At 45.1% G+C, this 22,704-nt stretch overlaps 1 protein-coding gene across 3 annotated transcripts in view; it reads right to left on the bottom strand.

Moving 5' to 3' along the window:
* Nucleotides 1-16,881, bottom strand: part of LOC119180809 (membrane metallo-endopeptidase-like 1) — a 38,213-nt gene extending 21,332 nt beyond the window's left edge. The window contains exons 1-7 of one of the 3 annotated variants that reach the window (XM_075875161.1): nt 16,781-16,881; nt 15,376-15,471; nt 12,446-12,487; nt 9,041-9,202; nt 6,802-6,882; nt 4,682-4,935; nt 29-223 (exon numbers count right to left, since the gene is read on the bottom strand). In XM_075875161.1, coding sequence (XP_075731276.1) covers nt 29-223; nt 4,682-4,935; nt 6,802-6,882; nt 9,041-9,202; nt 12,446-12,487; nt 15,376-15,463 — 822 coding nt within the window. In that variant the 5' untranslated portion in view covers nt 15,464-15,471; nt 16,781-16,881. The other 2 variants (XM_075875159.1, XM_075875160.1) reach the window with 2 other exon arrangements.
* Nucleotides 16,882-22,704: the final 5,823 nt, after the last annotated feature.

Here is a 22,704-nt window from a genome sequence, read left to right as displayed (position 1 = left end):
CTTATCGAAGTGATAAAGGTGTGCTTACATTGGCTAGCTGTCCTTCGTAAGCGACGAGATTTTCAGTGAGATCACTGATCTCTTCGTCGCTAAGGTTGGGCTTCATGAACTTCATGGCCACTTGAATGACGTTCTTGTAAGCGGTGATGATTGGTCTGCTGTATGTGGTGTTTTGGTTGATAAGCTGTTTTCGGCCTACCCAGGAGAAACCCAATTGATCAAGCTGAAAGAAAAAAAAAAGAAAAACATTTGTTTGTTGTTGCGCTCTGAGTCTATAGCTTCGGAAGATACAATGTGGTGGGCTGGTTTGAGAAATTCGAATCGTAACACAAATTTCAGAAGCGCAGTACAGACTAACACTGGAAGTTAATAATTAAATGCCCGAGATTCATGAGCTATAGATATTTTGTGTCAGTGCTTTTAGTGCTTTCAAACGTGCACTCTGCTTGCACAAACGCATGATGAACAAAACATTCCTTGTCAATATTAACCTGTCACCAATTTAATTGTTTAGTGAATGCCGGTTTTCTGATCATTATTCTAACCTCCAGAGGTGCACAAGAAAAGTAGAGTCAGGAAACATAATACTATGACATATTTTATCTGTATTGGCTTTACAAGTAACAAAAAAGCAGTTAGAAAGATATGTCCACTTCTACGAAAGAAGTTATGGGCTTGGACGCGTACGTCCTTAGGTGTACCCTTAAAGAACCAGTACTTTGTTACCGCAATAAAGTCTAGGAAACAATTTCCTGCCGCCTTAAAGTACAAAGACACTGCACAGACTTTCGAAAACTTATCGCATAGTTGTAAATTTCCTATTTCTAGTGGATTGCGCTTGAAACAGTCACACTTGGCCGTTGAAATACGCGATAAGAGGACGCGCTTTGTATAAGTCGTCGTTGCGAAGTTGTGCTTTTCTTTTGTATGCTCAGTCTCGTTTTCTGAAAAAATGCGGTGCACTTGGCCATAAAAAGCAGAGCGACGTTAGGTAGCCTGTTCTGCCTAACCTTGTTCTGGTTTAGGCCACCGCATTTTTAAGGAGAATAATAATAATAATAATAATAATAATAATAATAATAATAATAATAATAATAATAATAATAATAATAATAATAATAATAATAATAATAATAATAATAATAATAATAGTAATAATAATAATAATAATAATAATAATAATTTTAGATTTAACGTCCATGAAGCATGATAATAATATAAGAGACGTCATAGTGGGGTAGTCGGGTAATTTTGAGGCCCTGATCATATGGTGGTTTTTGGACGTTAAACCGCACATATCAATCAATCAATCAATCAATCAATCATAATGTCCATGAAGCACAATAATAATATGAGAGACGCCAAAGTGAAGTAGTCAGGTAATTTCGAGGTCCTGATCATATGGTGGTTTTGGGACGTCAAACCCCACATATCAATCAATCAATCAATCAATCAATTTTGAGGCCCTGGGTTTCTTTAACGTTCGCCTTAAATCTAAGTACACGGGCTTCAAGCATTCCCGCCTAAATCGAATATGTGGGTGTCTCATAATCGTACGGTGGTTTTTGGGGACGTTAAAGCTCGCATATCACTCAATCGAATATGCGCCCGCCATTGTGTACTCCTTAGCACGTTAGAGTTGGGGGTCATTAGAGAGTTATAGTATACCGGACGTACCGTGATACCGAAATCGAAGTGCGCATGCGCAGATACGTACGTTACCCGTACCGCTTACCGTACGCACGGTATTTTTCAGATTTAAGGTAGCGTAGGTGCACGTAGTGTACGTAAACAGGGCGGCGCTCTCGGACGCCCGCTTCGAAGTGATTTTGGCGCAGTTGTTGAAAGATTCATCTTGTTCGCAGCAAACGACTATTCAAAGTGGCTTCGCTTGCCTTCAGTTAGCTTCGATGACCGAGTATGACGGATAAGTTGGCGTAGTTTTTGAGATAGCTTCCCATTTCGAACGCGCCTAGGCCTAACTACATCGATGTAAACAAATCGGCAACGTAGATGTTTTGGCGTTTGGTGCGTGGTTCATATTTATTTACTTTTATTATCAGTAAAATAAACTTCTAACAATGCTTCACGTGGTGGCATAGGCAAAAATACTCGTTTTCTTTTCATTTTCACTGTTCAGCCTATTAACCATCTAATAGGTGGCGCCACCATCCCCCTTGGGAGCACGTCAACCACGTAAGTGCTATTTCACTCTATAATACCCCTATCACACGGCCACCACTAAACTTCGTTGAACACCGTCAACGTAAATCTCCCCTAGGTGGTTCGATGGAGAAGGAGTTGTGGCAGTGCACACGGCAATGACAAGGTTGTAACAGTTGCCGTGAGGGGGCTCAGCTGGCGCTGTTTGATTTTCGCAAAAGTAATCTGATTTCATCTCTATTGATTTTTTGTGAATCCTCGTTCTAGGGTTTTTACAAAAAACCACTATTAAGCAGGTAAGAGGCTAACAAACCGTAAAAATATTTTCAAAAAAAAAACGAATTCGCTAAATGTAGCGATGCTGCTAGTGACGCTGGCCACATTGTGCTTTTAGTTGTTTTGTTGCCTGTGTTCATGTTTGTGTACGAAAGTTCTTGTGCTTCCTTGCCTCGTGAGCGCACATTTTGTGTTCTTCAGCCATGAGTGACACAGAGACGACCACAACCACACGCATGGACGAAATATTTTTCAATGGCGCCGGCCGGCCCAACCAAGGAGGATATTATATCCTCCTTGGGCCCAACTCGCGAGGCACCACGTGCGAGGCACGGAGTGTAGAGCATCGGTGTTGAGAGTAAGTGAACTCTTGCGGGCGTAAATATATGTGAACAAACACGCGTTGTGAATGAGTACTGCAACGAAAGAACGTTTAAGATTGCCAAAATGTATTATTCTTTCACTGCTGCCACTTAGTGCTCGAAATTTTTCTCTGACCTCTAGACTGCTGGGGACGAGAGTACCTCGTTTCGCTGCGAAGGGAGATCGTTGAACGTCCTTAGCGAAACGCTCCGTTTACCTTCGTTTGGGTAAGGGTGTCCGTGTGACACGGACCGCATCTTCGTTGTCGTAAGGACGAGGGAGTTAAACGGTCTTCGCGGGTGCCCGTGTGACAGGGGTATAAGACGCTGCCTACAACGAACGTTTGCTGCACGGTAGCGCCATTCCCTTAACCTACGCTATCACGCTAACGCTAAACTATAACTGTCTTTTGGGGCGAAATAGAAGACAGACGCCGGAACTGGTGTCACATAGAAACTAACTCCATTGCAAACAAGTTTTGTGGGAGTTGTGGGATTCATTCGTACACGGCACAGACGGCAGCGTGTAAGACAGACGTCGGCGCATGCGCGAACTTTGTGAAGCGCCCATCATCCGCTATGAGAAAAACCGACATGCTCTGTTGAACGAGTGGCTTTCATTACATCTAAAATGATTACAGCGAGATTGACGCTCACTTTGTCGTTATTTTTAACAATAAGTACGCTCTGGGTGTGTTTCTAGATTTACACGCGTTAGCTTTTAAGCTTCGTGTTCTTATTGTTCATTTACTATTTTCGTGCCGGCTGGCCGACTCCGTTAAGTTGGTAACACTTGCGTATATTCTGATCTATAATCTATTTGACCCACAGCAAAACAAAACAAAAAATCACTTGATCCTATCTTTTACGCCTGATCTGTCGTGTCGTTTGCTCTGTTTTGCCTCCGTGAATGAAAATTATTTAGTAATTTCAGAAACATTTGTAAGATTGTCACCTACCGCCCTATTTCTGGCCGGCTTTGCGGGAAAGATAACTGGAACGAATTATCCTTACTCGCAGTGGATCGCTATCCGCATTCCATGGCTGGTTTCCATCGGGACCATTCGTGCAGCTATTTTACCACCAGACCGGTTTCTCTTTCTTCTATTGTTATTATTTTTTTTCTACAAGCTTTTCGCTGCTGCGTATTCCCTGCTGCTAACTGGGCTTCTACGCTGATGCATAGGTGAGTTTGATTTGATTTGATTCATTCATTGATTTACAATGGGGTTGCGGGATACCAGAGGGGAAAAGCTGATCAATCAGCTTGAGGGTGTGATGCCCTCTATGCACGTATGGCAGTATAAACAGTGACAAAATAAAATCATTCATAATGTATTGGCTAACCAACATGCAAAAAGAAGCGTGCTTGCATAGACAACATGAATAAACTTTCAAAAACTCTTCCTTCCACAAACAACGAAAACGAAAACAAATAGACGACGATGTTTTGAGGGCAACTATATGGAATTTGTGGAGCGATTTCATAATAAGCATACTACAGTGGAGCCCCGCCGCGGTGGTCTAGTGGCTAAGGTACTCGGCTGCTGACCTGCAGGTCGCGGGATCGAATCCCGGCTGCGACGGCTGCATTTCCGATGGAGGCGGAAATGCTGTAGGCCCGTGTGCTCCGATTTGGGCGCACGTTAAAGAACCCCAGGTGGTCGAAATTTCCGGAGCCATCCACTACGGCGTCTCTCATAATCATATGGTGGTTTGGGACGTTAAACTCCATATATCAATCAATCAATCAATCAATACTACAGTGGATCATCTGGTTGCAACTTACACATCTGCGTTTGTGACGTTACGAAGGCTGTGCATTCGCATTACACTGTCGTAAAACCGGGTATGCGTGCGTATTTACTCAATAGGCGTACCTGAATCACGTAACTATCTAGATTTCGGGTGTCTCTTCCGACCCCGATGCTCAGGATGGATGACATTCCAGTCCTGATGATGACGCTGGTGATGTTTGTACAATCTGTCGTGTTCGTCGATTCCGTGGTGTTTGATGATCCCGTCACGTTTTGCACTTCCTCGCTGGAGTTTCCCGTTTTAGGCCAGTCACGCATTCCGGAAACCTTCATTATGTCGTACATGACGTCACGTCGATCGGGCAGCTCGGGTGCAGCTGGAATATTGAACCAGGTTTATAAAAGAATAGGTAGAGTTCATTGACTATGATTTTTTTTATTATATCTGTAACCTCTATATTCCTCTTTGCTGAAAAAGCTGCTTCGGGGGCTAGTTCGTTCGAGTGGCTGCCAGGAACTCGACGAAGTGATCACAGATGGCTTAGCTCGGCTATGCCAAGACAGACAGACAGACAGACAGACAGACAGACAGACAGACAGACAGACAGACAGAGACAGACAGACAGATGGACGGACGGATGAACGTACGGACGGACGGACGGACAGAGACAGACGTACAGACGGATGAATGGACGGACAGACGGACGGACGGACTTACAGACGTACAGATAGACAGACGGACGGATAGAGACAGACGTACAGATGGACGGACGGATAGAGACAGACGTACAGATGGACGGACGGACAGAGACAGACGTACAGACGGACGGACGCATGGCCGTATTAGCGAGTTATCTCACGCGAATCAAGCCCCAGTTCACTAGATACACGTCACTCGAGCTTCACGCCTTCTCCGGCGTGCGTGCCAGCTGTGCGCCGTGTGACGTCACCTCTCCTCGGGCATGCGCACGGCGGCTCTCCATGAGCAACGCGAGACTGCTCAACCTCGGCCAGTGTAGCTTTCGCTACAAAAAAAAAAAAAGAATGTTCTTGTGTGGCCACTTTGTCTAGTTTGTAGAAGTGTAAAAAAGCCACGACTATTTGCTGTCCCTGCACTCTGGTTTGACATTATTTATTTTACAATGGCGTTTGTTGTTTGCATGCAGTACTTCTATGTTTGAGCGCTGCTGAGAGAGTGCCTTGTTTAGTTTGTTGTGGGAGCTAAACCTTTTCATTGCGGGTGACTGTTTTCTAAACCTAGTTTGTGCGTTTTTGAAAGGGTAAGAATAAAAGTATGGTTAAAATCGATAAAGAAAAGAAAATCACCGATGATCGCGATACCGTCTAATGTTAATTCTGAGTGCATATTCGTGTTGGGTCAAGGCCAACTTCGTTTGAAGTTGCGGCTTTCTATCGACTGTGCCATAAGTCATATTTTTTTGTAACTGGCGCAAAGTTAGAAAAAATGAACACGAGGGGAGAAAAGAGACACACGGGGGCCAATGTGAGCTTCTCATTGAGGGCTCTCGACATTCTGGCTTTGCAGTGGTAGAGTAAACCAAGATAACAGCTGAGATGTGGTGATTGAAGACCGAGATGCATATGTTGCTACTGTCTGTCTTGACATTGTGACTTAGGCGTTAAATATTTTGAACATAGCGCTACAATTTATAATGGTTTGTCAAGTTAGTCAAAGTTAGTACGAGAAACATTCAAACATCTGCTCAAGCAAACTTTACGTGCGTCAAAAATGAGAAGTATCACTTTTTTCGGCCTCTAAGCTTTCGCCGTGATACATCCACGCGTATTTAACGAAAATGCGCTGGTACGTCAGCCCTGAAAGGCTATAGTGTGGCTATGAATGTTATATCATATTGGTGTACAGTGTGGCTGTTATTCCACAATCAAGACTAAGCTATTCTTAAAACGGCAGGCCAGATCTATCAGTGCATTGTTAGTCAGCCATTTGAAAAAAGGATGAGTCAACCACTTTTCAGTTTTACTGTCCTTTATGCTTGCCCGCTGATCTAGATTTCAACCTTTGTATTCTATCTCCTAGTAGAGCAGTGTATTCAGCTGACTTCTGTTGAGTCATTGAGTTTATCCATTGAGTTGGGCATTCGAGTGTTTGCGTCTATGGGAATGACACTCATATGGCAAAAACCCGTGTGGCAAGCTCTTACGTATTTTCCAGAACAATAATTATATGGCCTTCGCGAAGAATTGTGAAACTTGTCACTCACCTACACAAGAGTTGTAGAAAAGTGCGAGCTTGTCGACAACGGTTTGGTTCTCGTCAACGAGGGTAATGTTTTCTAAGAGATCTGAAGTCAAATAACATAAAAAAGGTTACTTCAAGACTGGCCCACCAACTAGTAAATTGTACATTAGAGCGAAGACTATAAAGGCACTCAGTGTTCATAAGACCGCTAAACTAATGATTTATTTCAAAAACTGTTTATTCATAACATTTACCCACCATCCCCGATGGTGGGTTGCGTCATCTAATAGGGGTCTATGAACCAACCAACCTTTAACTTCGCTGAGTGGTCTGGCCATCGCTGTGGTACGGTGGTTACAATTATCAGCTCCTGACCTAATGGTCACTGATTCGATACCACCCATGGCGGTCATGATTCTTTAAAGGCGTAGTACTGGAGGCCCGTATACGCAGATTTAGGTGCAGCCTAAAGAATCCGAGGTATTCGAAATTCCTGGAGTCCTTGACCGTGGCATTCTTTTCTTAATCATATCGTGGTCATGTACGCAAAACCAGAGATATTATTTTCTTTGATATTATTCGCTAAGCGGCCGCCCTGTTTTCGTGATCGATGGGCTGGACATATCGCTACGTCGCTCAGCGGCTCCATGAGAGTCAGTTTAGAAGTAAAATGAAATAATTTTCATATTGCTAGCACTTTATACAATAACGTACTGCGGAATCGGGCAGAGTTTGTTCCGTTAACTATGAAAATTGTCATTGCTCGACTTTTGCTCCTCAGAAGGCCTTCAAGTTTGCGTTGGACCGACTTCCCCAGAAAAAAATGAGTACGTGATGGTTGTTTCTAGAAAAATCGAGCTTGATCCCGTTGACTGTATTGCAGTAAATAAGTACTGCGCGGGACGCAGGCCTTAAAAACTAGCATTCAATAACTTCCCCCTTTTTCGTGAAGAAAACAGTCATTCGTCTAGCGCATTTCGTGATTGGCTCAACTACGTATATGTGAATGTTCATAGCCAGGTATGTCTACTGCACAATTTTCTTCTTGTTTGTACAAACTACCGGTTGACGTTACCGCGGTGATCATCGTGCATGCAACTGTACACTGTATCCCTCGACATCGGCTGTGGTATTGGTCTCAATTTATTTCCCCAGACATGTTTTATAAATCCTAGACTTCAAATATTTGTTTTCACATTGTTTCCGATACCGATGGCTTAATTATTAACGCTGTAACTTGCTAAGCAATAAATATTGTTAGCTATTATTACAGATACTATCTTCATCCTCTATCCCCATAATTCGGGGACATATACATGTGGCACCATCTCTCGGTGGCTACGACGGCGTCCTGCCATTACAGTGTGAAAAACGGGCAAAAAAAAAAACTCGAGTCACTTGAAAAAAAAATGTTATCACCGAAAACTACTCTGGTAAATATAGAAACAACATCTATAGTGCAACATTCTGGTAAAATTGCAGTATAAGTGAAAGACTTTGCAGTACAGTTGAACACCGCCCAATAAAAACACATGCGGTCTCAATGTAAAGTCACGCGGTTTGTAGAGTGACACTGCAATTTAACAGAATCATCAAATAGGTCTCTGCTGTACGTGACCGGTAACCATTTTTTGATAACTAGCTCTTTTTGTCGGTTTTTTTTCCTCGCCTGTTTGTTATTCAGTTGCAGCAGGCAACCGCTGTCACCGACGATAAATTGCGACACTTGCACATATTTCCAAATTCTGGTCATTAACCTGAAAGAAGTTAGACGGGAGCCTATAGTTTTTCACGCCGACCTGTATCTGCGTGGTGCTTCTGCTGGTTTGTGCTGAAAAAAGGGCCGCCACATTTACGAAGTGAATAATGATGAGTGGGCGAAGCTCCGGAGGTAAACCTGGTAAACCATGAATCCTCCGTACATTTTGCCCACTCGATTTTATTGCAACGCTCCCCCTAGCGTACGTCGCCGCACTAAATCGAACGATGACACGCGCCATATGTGGCATCATTCCTCTTTTATAACACCTCGCATTTTTCATAATCAACTACACGTACCGCCGTCTAGTTTATAACACCTTGCATCTTTTCACCATCAGCTACAAGTACCGCCATCTAGTGAACGCTGCAAGAACTGAACGAGAGGTGGCTACTTACAGGGGACGCACAGCCCCCGCCTTAAGGAGCTTCGCCCCTAAAAAATTTACATAAAAGTTCGTAGACATACGATAACCTCGTGGTGTTTTCATCTACTGCCTCACCTCTGAGTGTATCCCTCAGTTGATCGTTGAGTACGCTGAAACTGTCCAGCGCAGACTTTTCAGCTGGTATCGGGTGACTTTTCATCCATCCACCGCAAGCGTATGAGTAGAAATCTTCGCACGGATCAACCGATGTGTTGAGCGATTCATTGATAATCTTCGCTGAAAGAAAAATGTAGACGAGTCAAGCCAGATCAAGTTTTTTTTTTCCTTCATTACAATGGGCCGAGCATCGCATAAGATGTCACAAACAAGCGCTTAGAAAGAAGGCACAACGCCGAGTTTTAGCGACAGTGACGGTGCCGGGTGCCTGAGGGTCGCTTTGGGGTCGGCGCTAGAGAAGAAAAAAAAAACAAGCATCCAAAGACTCCCCGGGCGCGCCGTATCCCCCCCCCCCCCCAACTCCCTCGGAAGCGTAGCCTCGCCGACCAACGTCCTCACATCGACCGCCGAGGAAGCCCTGGAAAGATCTGCAAGGAAAGGGGCGTGGTGATATAGAGTTGCGTCACGAGTCGCGGACGGTCCTCGATACGTCTCCCTCTTTCCCCAGCCTTCCTTGGCTGTGCATGGTGCCGCCGAAACGATTCGAATTTTCTGGAATATAGCGTGAAAGGTATTTAAGCGAGCAGCGGAGACGGCAAATCAGGAGAAGACAGTTTACGCCAGTGTGCGTAGGGAGGAGATGAAGACAGTTTACGCCAGTGTGCGTAGGCAGGAAATGATGATGATGATGAACAAACTTTATTTAATTAGCAGAAAGGTCCTCTTCCCCTTTCAGGTGCGAAAGGTGAACTTGAGGACCAAACCTACACGACGGCCATGATCCCATGGGCCCTGGCGGCGTCTTCGGCCTGCCTAGGCAGGAGATGAAAGAAGTTTTGCGCAAGTGTGCGTAGGGTCATTCCGCCGAGTCGGCGAAGGCTCTTGTCGTCAGTGACAAAGCAGGTAATGAAGAGGGTTTCCGCCTGAAGGGTGAAGGCTAGTGCTACAAGCAGAAGAGTGTGTCTACCGCCCGCGAGCGAAGACGCGTGGCAGCAGCTGCGCGTGGGAAGCCGACGTGTTACCGGCGAAGACGTTTGGTGCTTGGAGAGCGGCCAAATGAAGACGCGAGGTTTGCTGGAAGAGAAACATTGGGGGCAGCAGACCGGCAACAGCGCTGGACTTTGGGTGAGTGATTCTTGGAAGAGCATCATTCTGACTTTGTTGCAAAAACTTTGGACTGAATAAATCTTCGAACTCCTAGTCTTTAATTTTCTTGGTTGTTTGATGCATGTGTTTGCATTGTAGCACGTATTGTTGTTTGTGTCCGTTGTTTCGAGTGTAGCTGATTGTATGGGGTAGTCGATTGTTTAATTGGTGAAATATTGTACTGAGATATTGCCGAGGATGTATGTTTGTGTATCGTTTGATCTGCCATACCTGAGAATATAATTTCGTTTTGTTTATCAACTCTCGGCTCTGACTCGTTCTTTGGACTACAGCCGGCGTCTGCTGACGTGCCAAATAGGACCGCTTCTAAATTGTCCGTGCTTTCGTAGTGCAGTTCGTGGGGCCGATACTTCGGCCCTTGCAATTAGCCCGGCGATCGCCTCCCTAATTAACGGGACCTGTGACATAAGACGCTAAACAAAGAAGCTTGATGGTACATCCCCTTTCATGCATGAACAGCCATCTCAGTCACCAGCTACACAGTTAGAGGAGAGGTACAAGAACTGTTCATAAGAGATCCCGTTAAGGCAAACAATGAAACAATAGATATGGGTGAAATTACAAAATAAAAAAAAAACCTACGTGCGTGTGTTGGTTTAAAAAAACGTAAATGCATGTACTAATTTTCGGCAGCATTCAGTGTTTAGGCTTTCGTATAAAGTTCATGGAAGCATATATTTAACACTGACATTGATCGCACCAAAGAGGTTATGTGCGTATTTTCGTTGTCTTGAGTTTGTTCGATGTGTACGACACTAATTTCCAGGAACATCCTGACATATTATGGAAGTCAGGCCTAATTGTGGTGCCCCGCCGCGGTGGTCTAGTGGCTAAGGTACTCGGCTGCTGACCCGCAGGGTGCGGGTTCGAATCCCGGCTGCGGCGGCTGCATTTCCGATGGAGGCGGAAATGTTGTAGGCCCGTGTGCTCAGATTTGGGTGCACGTTAAAGAACGCCAGGTGGTCTAAATTTCCGGAGCCCTCCACTACGGCGTCTCTCATAATCATATAGTGGTTTTGGGACGTTAAACCCCACATATCAATCAATCAGGCCTAATTGTGGTGTACCTTTTTCTCTCTTGTAGAAATACGACATCTTAGTTCTTGACTGCTTCGCCAGTAGAAAAACACGCTGTGACTGTCCCCTCGAACTTTGTACTTCTTAACGGTGCACGTGAAAACTGCGTGCGGTATTTTTTTTTTCTACAAGTTGGAATTGCTGCAGTTGATGTCTGTATAGTCGTATAGCAATGTATTTGCAACAGGTTGTTGAATTCGTGACTACTTCTGTCGTTATCTTTGTAGGAAGTATTCTAGAAAGGTTAATATATTTTTATTGTACTTTTTTTCCATACGACAAAATGTTAAATTCCCGATTTGCCTTTGCACGTCTCTGAAAAACTTCTCTAAATAAAATTAGTGTTGTGGTTTACATTTTCAGTTGGAATTACATGCAATAATTGCAATGACTTGGGGAATATTTAATATCAAACCTCGGTGTGAACTCGTCCTTGGGTTTTCAAGCTGAGGCCGCTGTGAAATTAATTGAAATAGCTAGTGGTATCATCATTTCATTTTATTGAAATGTGTAAGTAAATTAAATTTTCAAATAACTTAATGAACCGTAATGCTTGGCATAGGAGGTTCGTCATGTTAAATAACGCGGAACAGTATTCCGCATCATTTAACGGGGAATACATTTTTTTTCTTTACTTCAGTGTGTTTTAAGTGAGCGAACGCTATAACGTAAAGAAAACGGGTCTGCAGTGAATCTGCTGCACAATTTTGGAGCGAACTGCATAATTCCGCAATGCAGTGCTTTGCATTACGACATTGTGACTTACTGCGAACGCCGCATTCTTCAGCGATAATAGTTGCTTTGATTGTAAGCAGTAGGGAAGCTCGAACATCCCCAATTCTAAGGTTGTACAATCTTGTTAAATGAATAGTTGTTACTCATAATTTATAAAATTCGGAATTCGAGAGCACTCCGTCTCAAAGTGGAGGAGGCATTGTAATGGGTAACGTCGACCACAATAAAAAGCACTTTTATAACAAGACGTTTTGGCTACAGCACGGGATACTGGCGCACAATCTGTGGTGAAATGATACTGCATAGCAATGTATGCATGCTAAAGTACGCTAAAAATGTACGTAAACAACGGAAACATGCCGATGTAAACTCAGAATATCTTACCTCGTTGAAGGCACACGGGTGTGTCACAGACAAAGTAGTCTTCTACGTGGAGGGTGGAGGAAAAAGTAAACAGTAAGAAAGTGGTTAGGTTTGATGCAAAGTCAGCGTGACATGAATCCAAGAGGATGCTAAATGTCACGCTGATTTGCTATCCTCTTGGATTCAGCATTCGCAAATGATCTATCCGGCTCTATTTCTCGCTCACAGCTTATTTGATGTGCTTTCGAATGTTGATAAAGTTCACTGCTGGAAGTGTTAGTATGATGACGTCATCGTATGATGATTTGTTTAGATCACTTAGTGTTGATGCCGTCGACGCCGATGGTCACTTTTCTGGTTTCATGAGACATGTTAGGGAACTCTCAGAAAACCGCTGTGGTTAGAACATGTTGAAAAGGCACCTGTAGGGCGAATCAGGCCTGCAACAGCCTAGTAGCGCTGCATAGTCCATAAATTGCAATGACCTTGAACTCTTCATTATATTAACACCTCCATTGATGTTAGTAACTTAAGAAAGCGAATTAGCGTTTTTCTGTAATTGATCATTTGACTGTCACATCAGCTACAGCAAATAATTCCACCTCTATAATGTCGAAATTTGGGCAAGTTGATGATAGTTCATGATTACTTATTATCAGCGCACGACGACAGGCACAAAAAGAACGAAAAGAACAGCGGATATATTGTTCCTTTTGTGTCTGTCGTCGTGGGCTGCTTCATAAGTAACCTTTTTCATCTCTGCCTAAATTTAAGTCTCGGAAACGTTAAAAGCCGGCCTGTGTTGTATTATTCATCTAAAATTTTCATTAGTCAAAAATAAGCACGCTATATAGTTTGATAGCGCCAAAACAGCGCTGGTGCCATGTTCAACAAAAATAAAAAGCGCATGTTTTGGGGGACTGTCTTGTATATTCTGGCGTTTTTTTTGTGACTGTGTACGCACTATTGGTGTGTTGATGTGATCATAGAATATCTCTGAACACCTGGTGTGGCAAGCCATACAATAAACGGCCAACACCTGTGGGAATAAACTCTGCAAATTGCTATCTATAAAGCTCCACCCATTCCCCATCGTTTAATGTTTTATAGCGTCCACCAAATATACGGCAGTAAAAGACATCAAGGTGCGATACGCTGGCAATCGTTTTTCACATTATATGACTTTCGTAAGAAGCAATATCACTTTTTTGTTTTTAGTCCCATTCATTTTACTTTTGACCGTTGGCATGATTCATCCGGACCAACTAGTGTGTGATGTTGTCAAACGATCTTCGCTGACAGCCTTGCCTCTCTCTACATGGAGGTTGGTGAAATCAAAAATTATTCCTGCGTCCTTTGAAGAGTACTGACACAAAAACTTGGTGGACACTTCCGCTTCGCGATCTACAGAGTGGAACGCGATTGCGCAGTCGGGCCCATGTACACATCACTGTCCCAACTGTTAGCCTGGCTATAGTTCTCAATTCGTGTCCCGACCGGGCCGCAGTGAAACGAGAGCCCGTTCACGTGACAATGCCCTTTTCGAACTTTCCTCTGCTCTTTAAAAAAGAAGGCAGTGTCACTTACTAACTTTGAGGTAAAAAATTGTCACAACATTCACTACTTAAGTAGTAACGGCAGGTAGTAGATCACAGACATTTACTACCTCTGGTTGCTTCTAAGCTAGTAGGTGTGTGTGGTCTAGTACCTGCAGGTACTACTTAGATAGTGAATGCTGTGACAACTTACTACCTCGAAGTTAGTAAGTAGAACTGCCTTTTGTTTTTAAATAGTGCGCTATATACGTCACAATCCTTGCTTATGCGAGCCAGTGAAGGGCCGAGTACGCTTCCGCAAGGCAATACGCTAACCTCTACGCAGGTTCTCACTTTGTTGATGCTTTTGAAAGTGGTGATGATGCAACATGTTTGAGCGCTTTGTAATGGCTATGCCTTTAGAGCACCCACCCGTTGCTCAGTTCACGTGATTTTTTATTTTTTTTTTTGCGTGGCACAATTCTACGTGTCTGTCATGCAAACTTACATGCGTTATGGAGACTCCTTCCATTTGACGGCATTCAAATAGGATTTTTTTTTTAATCGAAGCAGGTCCAAACAATTTTGTGGCTTCGTGACACCTGTTTGCCACGCAGCAGGTGTTCGATTCTCAGTCGGACAAAGCATTTTTTTTTCTTTTATTCGCCTATTTCTAGGTTTCTCGGTCGTGGACAAGATAATTTTTTTTTGGCTCCCAACTAACGACACCCACACTGATGCTGAGATTTGACGCCAAAATTTTGGACGTGGTTAGATTGCGAATCGGCGCTAATCACGTGCAAGGTGAAGACAACGCACGGTCAGTAACTGTAAAAAAATACTCACTGAAACCAATCGTTCGCTTTTTCGTTCTGATATCGTATATTGCCTAGCAATATCACTGAAACATTTGTGCAGAATAACTTCCACAACTGCTGTATGCTAAAACGGATACGCTGTTTTGTTGTTCTTGTTTTTTTTTCTCCAACATTGCATGTTACATTAGCTTGCATATCATCAGCGATAAATGCCACTGTATGTGTCAAATACGGCGCCAAGCTGTAACGGCTAATGCAAGACCATGGTGGCATCAAAGTCTATTTGTTTTAGGACATTATGTTGAACACAGGTTTGCTGTGAATTGAGCTACCTGAACATTGCCGGGCTGGGAATAGAGTTAAGACGTTTCGTCTGTACTTGGAGATCGTGATTCTGAGTGTGAGGTGTTTACGATTTATAGAGCGGAGTGATCTAAACGTATGTGATTTGATTGGCGTGTGAGCCGTATTGAACAAAAGCACCTCTTCAGACATACAGCTAACGAAAGTGATATAAACCGATCAAATTCTCGGCTGATGGTAGCAGTTTTCGCAAAGTTTAATCTTATTCGTAATACGAACAGTAGTGCAAACTCACCTCTCTTTTCATTTCCATTTGGCATGGGCAGAGCAAAACTCGCCCAAGTCAGCAGGCCTGCTAGCAGTGCCGGAGTTACACCTTTCATAGTGGCATCTGACACCAATAGGGAAGAGCAATGCAACAACAGATGCACTTAGGTGGTGAAAGCGTCGACAGATTTTATGCCGTGGTGCCTTTTTAGGTCGACCCGTTGAACCGAAGCGAGGGACCAATTGCGCGACAATTATACGATCCAATCGCCGGATTCCTGTACGCGCCGTGAACAACCGTTCGTAGTCGCATCAGGATGCACGAAAGGGTTAAGCAACTTATTTTCCATTTGCTTCGTATGGGGTGTCTACTGAGTCTTCCTCCGCCTCGTGGTACAACGAAGATGAAAAGAGTTCGATTCCGGTTGTGCGCGCCCTTGTTTCAAAAGTGGCTAAATGTTTGTGGCTCATGTATTGTTCGACGCCAGTGCAAAGGTGCTAGAGACCTACCCTAGGTCGCACCTTATAGTTATGTCTTTGTTTTGACGTGTAAAACTCTGGATCGTTACTTTATTGACTTTTCGTATCCGTTCGTTAAGCTGGGATTTGTTCCATAATCCTTCAATTACCGTTGCATCAATAGCCACAATCATACTAGTGGAGCACGAATAATCAACTTCGGAGTCATGCGGAGCTGCGTACCTTACACCGTTGCCTCTTATTTAAATCCTACGTCATTTGTTCCGAGTTGGGATGCTGAGCTATAGGTCCTGTTAAGGCGCCGCCTAACAAAAGTAAAAAAAAAACGCCATCTCTACGTGGTGGGGCATTATTTGTTTATTTGAAATTTCTTATGGGTCTGTTGCGCATTCTGTCAGAAGGGGCTCTAAAATAACTTTCACCTGCGCAAAATAAAAAGCTAACAAACGCCGACCAACTCTGGACCGTCCAGCAGGCCCGCGGAGCGGGTGACAGGCTTGGCCAGCGCGGTCTCGACGTGGGAGTCACCAACTGCGCACTAACGGGCGTCTTGCAACAATAAAGTTTTACACCCACCGACCCATTAGAAAGGAAGAATACACATCAGACGGAAAATATCTTAGCACTTCACATATAATACGAATACATAATGCATAATACGTACTGAATTCTGCATGCGTTGCCTATTTAAATTTTATGTACAGCAAGCGAGCGTCGTTGCGCCCCCTTCGAACAAGATATTCTGATTGTTTCATGCGCCAAGTGGACAATTTGAGTGCTTCCATTTATCCTTTGCAAAACATAACAAAAACAACCTTACACGATCAAGCGTCACTCCGTGATAGGATATGAAGATCTGCGCTGTCCTCTATATAGACACAATTGAAAGTGCGCACGATTGAAGTGTTTGCACGTTAGTTTCACCTAAAGCAGTGATAGAAAGTGTATCTCACTTGTTGAAGCGCTGCTTTAGTTCTTACAGTTGTGTGTCAGGCAAACCTATGCATAACGTCGGTTACGTCAGCGTTGTCCAGCAGTACCTATGCGCACTGACACTGTGTAAGGGCATGAAGTAACGCCCTTTCGTTACTTGACGTGTGACCTACATCTACACCGCCTGCGTCTCCGATTCGCAAGAAGTATACGGCGGTACTATGACGCCTGTGACGGTAAACGGTTCGTGATTTCACGAGTTTTCTGCAAACTCTCATTTGTTAAGAAAAAGTCACAGCCTTTCCGCAAAGGCGAAGCAACGAACGCGACAGCAACAAATTGGAAGGTCACGCGCACAATGGCAAGCAGATCGAAACGTGCCCCGCGTTTTTCACGCACAAATGACTCACAAAACGTACTCACAGGAACAGATGAATGCGTCTCAGTTGTTGCTTCGCTGTGTCTGAAAAGCGCGCCCTTTTCGCAAACGGAGACTGTGCAACGATTGCAGTGACCTTTTGTTCACCTGGTATAACTACAACAGAGTCGTTCCGGTGAAAGCCCAAGGGCAGCCAATGGGTATGATTGTCCCCACCGCGAGATGAGATAAGCGCGCGTTAGCGTCCACTCTGCTCCCTCTCTGCGGGGCAAAGTACGCGTGGGAGATGAGAGCGCGTGCCGCCGCGTCGTGATGATGTGGCGACGCGCGCTCATTGCGCCATCTTGCTGGTAATGCTGAAAACGCGATAGTTCTCCCCGAGATGCCCGTCACCAGCGGTGAGTGGTAGATACAAATAGCTTGCCATTTGAACGTTGAAGGAGGTGCTCCTTCGTGGCTCGGTGGCTAACGCCTCACACTCACAATTCAGAGGTCACACGTTCGATTCCGCGCGCCGGAGCACCCATTATGCAAGGCACTGACTATACGTCGTTATAATGACAATGACGCTCATGACCATGACGATGACGATAGACAACGACTGGCTTGTGCACTATACAAAGTTTCGTTATGGTATACGTTGCATTTCGTATATATCATGAAACAACCAACAACCACCAGTGGAACGTGCCCAGACCTCGTCTTTGTTAACTTCAGACTAGATCTGTTCTTAGCATATTTCTGTAGTGAGCAGCGCCCGTCATCGTGTTGACGTGAATGCTTCTTATTGAATTGTTTTGTTCATCCATTCCTTTAACGACCCTTGTAGGAGTTAACAGTAATAATAAACAAACTACAACCTAGACAAAGAAGACAGTGACTACGTGACAGCCGCGCCCTGTTTCAAGGTTTTTCTAATGCCCCCCCCCCCCCCTGTTTTTTTCTTCGCCGCCATGTCTTCCTTTGCGAGACGGGTTGATTTTCGTAGTAACAGTGATTCCGAGGTGCTTAACTACGTTCGCGGCACCGTTTTAAAAAGACACTAAAGAGCAAGACAATTTTTCGCGTATTAGTAAAGTGCAATTTCAAGCTCCCGAAGACTTCTCTCTTACAGCGACACAACACTGGGTAAGCGAAGAAACGCGCAACAAGAAACTGCGGGTGGAGACGCCACCTTGAGATTCCCGCACCAGATAATGTGACGTCATAATTTTTGAAGGCGTCTACTGGATCATACGTATCTTCCAATCGATAAAAAAGGAAGTACGTTGTCACCTGTCGATGCCACAGACTTAGCGTACGAAGCTTCAAAAAATTTCATGGAGTCGATGCCACGCAAATACCGAGGATACATTATGAAATTTCTCACGTCACGCCCGGAAATTTGGGCGCGAAATTCAAAATTAAATTTGAACCTTGATTTGATTGATTGATATGTGGGGTTTAAAGTCCCTAAACCACCATATGATTATAAGAGACACCGTAGTAGAGGGCTCCGGAGATTTCGACAACCTGGGGTTCTCTAACGTGCACCCAAATCTGAGCACACGAGCCTACAACATTTCCGCCTCCATCGGAAATCCTGCCGCCGCAGCCGGCATTTGATCCCGTGACCTGCGGGTCAGCAGTTCAGTACCTTAGCCACTAGACCGCCATGGCGGGGCAAAAACCTTGATTTTATCTGCTAATCGAGTTACGGTAGTGAAACATATGGCATCAAAGTTCTTTGAGTGCTGTTTGCAAATCTAAATAAAGGCATTGTTCCTGTTTAATGTCCTTTTAAGACCTTCTGGCGTTTTGTGAAGGGGTGGCCTCGTTTTTGTTAGCTTCGTGGTGGTGTCACTTTCGTTACCACCGCGAGCGAATTAAGGCCAATATAAATAAAAAAAGGCAGCATATCCACGCAGTGAATGATGGATAGTGGGGCGAAGCATTCGTCCGTTCATTCGTTCTTGCTTCCGTCCGTCCATGCGTCCGTCTGTATGACCGTCCATGCGTCCATCCGCCCGTCCGTGCATGCGTCTGTTCGTGCGCCCGTCTCTGGGTTCGTCCATGCATCCGCCCCTGCGTCCGTTCATGCGTCCATCCATGCATCTGTCTATGTGTCCATTCGTTCATCTAGGCAACACTACAAGTGCCACCATCTCGCATCTTTTCATCATATATTCCTCATATAGAAGCACCGCCATCCAGCGGACATTCCAAGGACTGAACGAGAGGAGGCACACGCACACTTTCTTTTCTTATGGCTTGCGCTTTGTGTCTACTTCCCACCTTTAAACACCTCGATTTCATGGTATATACTAGTTCACTGTATTCATGGCACTGCGGCCCAACGCCCGCTAAACCTTTCTAAAACCAAGGAGGTTACGCCCAGCGAGTATAACGTAGCAACCCTTTCTTGTCAGATAGTGCTCAATGTACATGCCAATGGCTGCTAATGGGGAATGAGAGACAGGGAAATTCGGCTTTTAGATAACGCGCACGCGGCGAATTTTTTTATTGTTCAACAACGCACAGGATAAATCTCCCACCGGCACCAGCTCGCAGGTCAAACCGTAAGACTGGTTACGCACTCATGATGATAAGGGGCGCGAAACAAACGACACACAACAGAGAAGAAGTACACGGGACGACGCGCTACTAGCAACTGGAATATTTTATTCAGGAACCACCATTTATACCGCAGTGACATCAAATTTAACCCAACGAATCGACCAAAAAATACGTGCTCAGCATGCCTATAAGTAACGTTGCAGATAGGCTATCTCCCCTTCCTGCAGACTGATAGAGGGGTGGCTGATGCAATCAGGCCCCTCCCTCTGAATAAAGAGGGCTTCTATAATCTCCCTCTCCGCTGAGCCCCTGTGCCTGTAGATTACAGTTGTCTGCTCAAATACCGGCTTACAGTTACCCTGATCGCATCCTCTGCAATGCATCGCCAGATGCGTGAACGGCCTTCCTATTAAAGGGCTGCTGTGCTCTCGCAACCGCACGTTGAGGCATCTACCAGTTTGCCCTATGTATGCCTTGCCGCACGACAGTGGTATTCTATATACAACACCACGTGCGCAAGGAACGAACTGTCTTACGTGCTTAATGGCACATCCTCTTTTTTCACACTGCTTTGGCCTACCTGTCTTCTTACCAACCGCTGAGCAGATGCGGCCCACCTTGTTTTCTGCGGAGAACACGAGATCCACCCCATACCTCGAAGCCACTCTCTTAAGGCCGTGCGAAAGCCAGTGGATATACGGGATTTTTGACACTCTTTTTCTTCCCATTAAGCAACGGCCTGGGACTGGCCTAGACACGAATGTCCCGCAGGGAAGAAAAAGAGTGTCAAAAATCCCGTATATCCACTGGCTTTCGCACGGCCTTAAGAGAGTGGCTTCGAGGTATGGGGTGGATCTCGTGTTCTCCGCAGAAAACAAGGTGGGCCGCATCTGCTCAGCGGTTGGTAAGAAGACAGGTAGGCCAAAGCAGTGTGAAAAAAGAGGATGTGCCATTAAGCACGTAAGACAGTTCGTTCCTTGCGCACGTGGTGTTGTATATAGAATACCACTGTCGTGCGGCAAGGCATACATAGGGCAAACTGGTAGATGCCTCAACGTGCGGTTGCGAGAGCACAGCAGCCCTTTAATAGGAAGGCCGTTCACGCATCTGGCGATGCATTGCAGAGGATGCGATCAGGGTAACTGTAAGCCGGTATTTGAGCAGACAACTGTAATCTACAGGCACAGGGGCTCAGCGGAGAGGGAGATTATAGAAGCCCTCTTTATTCAGAGGGAGGGGCCTGATTGCATCAGCCACCCCTCTATCAGTCTGCAGGAAGGGGAGATAGCCTATCTGCAACGTTACTTATAGGCATGCTGAGCACGTATTTTTTGGTCGATTCGTTGGGTTAAATTTGATGTCACTGCGGTATAAATGGTGGTTCCTGAATAAAATATTCCAGTTGCTAGTAGCGCGTCGTCCCGTGTACTTCTTCTCTGTTGTGTGTCGTTTGTTTCGCGCCCCTTATCATCATGAACCAGCACCAACTCGCCCAACTTTTTACGTTACTGGTTACGCACTACTGCGAGGGACGAACGGGTGCCGCTTTAAGGAGCTTTGTCCCTAAATACTTTATCGGGCAAGTGAGTTTGGGTCTTTTACGGACCCCGGACCACCGCCCGCCGGTCAATACGCTGGGCGAACGTGGCCACAGCACGCAGGCCCTCCATTACGCGTCGTCTCTTATAATCATAATGGTGTTTTTCGGACGCCAAACCCCAACAATTATTATTTTTGTTATCGCTGCCTCCACGATCGGTAGCACTGCGTGTAAGCTTCTGCAGCTCACGTGTTACGAGAAAACCTCCTCACATGCTTTTGCTCGGCTTCCTTGATCCGCCCGTTTTTTGACCATGCCGTGATGTCACGCGATCAAGACGTGTGTGATCGTGATGACATCACTAATTTCGGGGATTCATCAAGTGGCAATTATGCCATACGGTGACGTCATGATTGCTTGTTTTTATTCATTTATTTATCTTATACGGGTGTGTAACCCCGCACCCCAAGACAAAATCCTGCTGACGCCCAGAATAGACGCGGAAAGAGGCTGCGGTTGTTCGTTGTCGGGTGTGGCGCAATCTCAGGTAGTTTGGCTGTAACAACAGAACCCCACCTTCCGAACACTACGCACGTCGCGGGTAAATCTTGTATTTGCAGACAACCCTTCAGAGATCCACCTCGATCGGCTAAGCGCTCCTTGTTACCATCCATCAACGTTCACGAGCAGACGCGTCGAGGTTTGGGGAAAACCCCACCGCGACATCGTCTTCCTGGACCTTCCGCTGCAAACGAAAGTCTGCAAAAAGCATACCGAAACAGGGAGCGTCTCACAAGAATGTCGTTAATCATGGGGCTCATCGAGTCGATGTCGGGTGGTTCCAGCGGGATTTCCAGAGCTTATGAAAGAAAAAAGGATGGAGAGGGGTCTGAGGGTAGTAGTGGATGTACCGATAATTGGTCTGACAAAAGAACGACAGCCTAAAAGACACAAAACTCGCTACGCGCAGCAAGTAAGGATTGATGGAGTTTCGGGCAGGACGCGTCAAAGTGCGATTCGATCAAATTAAGTATAGATGACAGTACGCGCTATGCGAACATTTCGTCCTTGACAGACCTTGACGCGTTCGCCCGAGACGATCTCAAATATAAAGCGCACGCGATCTACAAGAACGGCCGCGCAAGAAGAATCGCATCAAAGAAGTATCCTACATCCACCTGGAAATGTCAACAAAACAAATGATTCGGTCTATGCGAGGTCCGATGCTGTTCAGTTTGATGCACCGCTGAAGAAACAAGCGCCCTTGGCAGAAACGCATATGGACAGACGGCAGGGACAGCAGATATTAAAAAAAAAAAACGTAAGCCTAATAGGCTGGTACTACTAGGGAGTGGAAGATTGATGAGACATAGGAGACAATAAGTAGAAGCTAGTGCGGAACTATAAGAATGCAATCGTACACACACACACAGCCGGCAACCGTGAGTCCTTGATATGACCTTGACACC

Source organism: Rhipicephalus microplus, chromosome 10, assembly GCF_043290135.1.
Source record: "Rhipicephalus microplus isolate Deutch F79 chromosome 10, USDA_Rmic, whole genome shotgun sequence".
NCBI classification, from domain to species: domain Eukaryota; kingdom Metazoa; phylum Arthropoda; class Arachnida; order Ixodida; family Ixodidae; genus Rhipicephalus; species Rhipicephalus microplus.
Note: the sequence above shows the minus strand (reverse complement) of the source record. Positions and strands in the feature narration are given on the sequence as shown.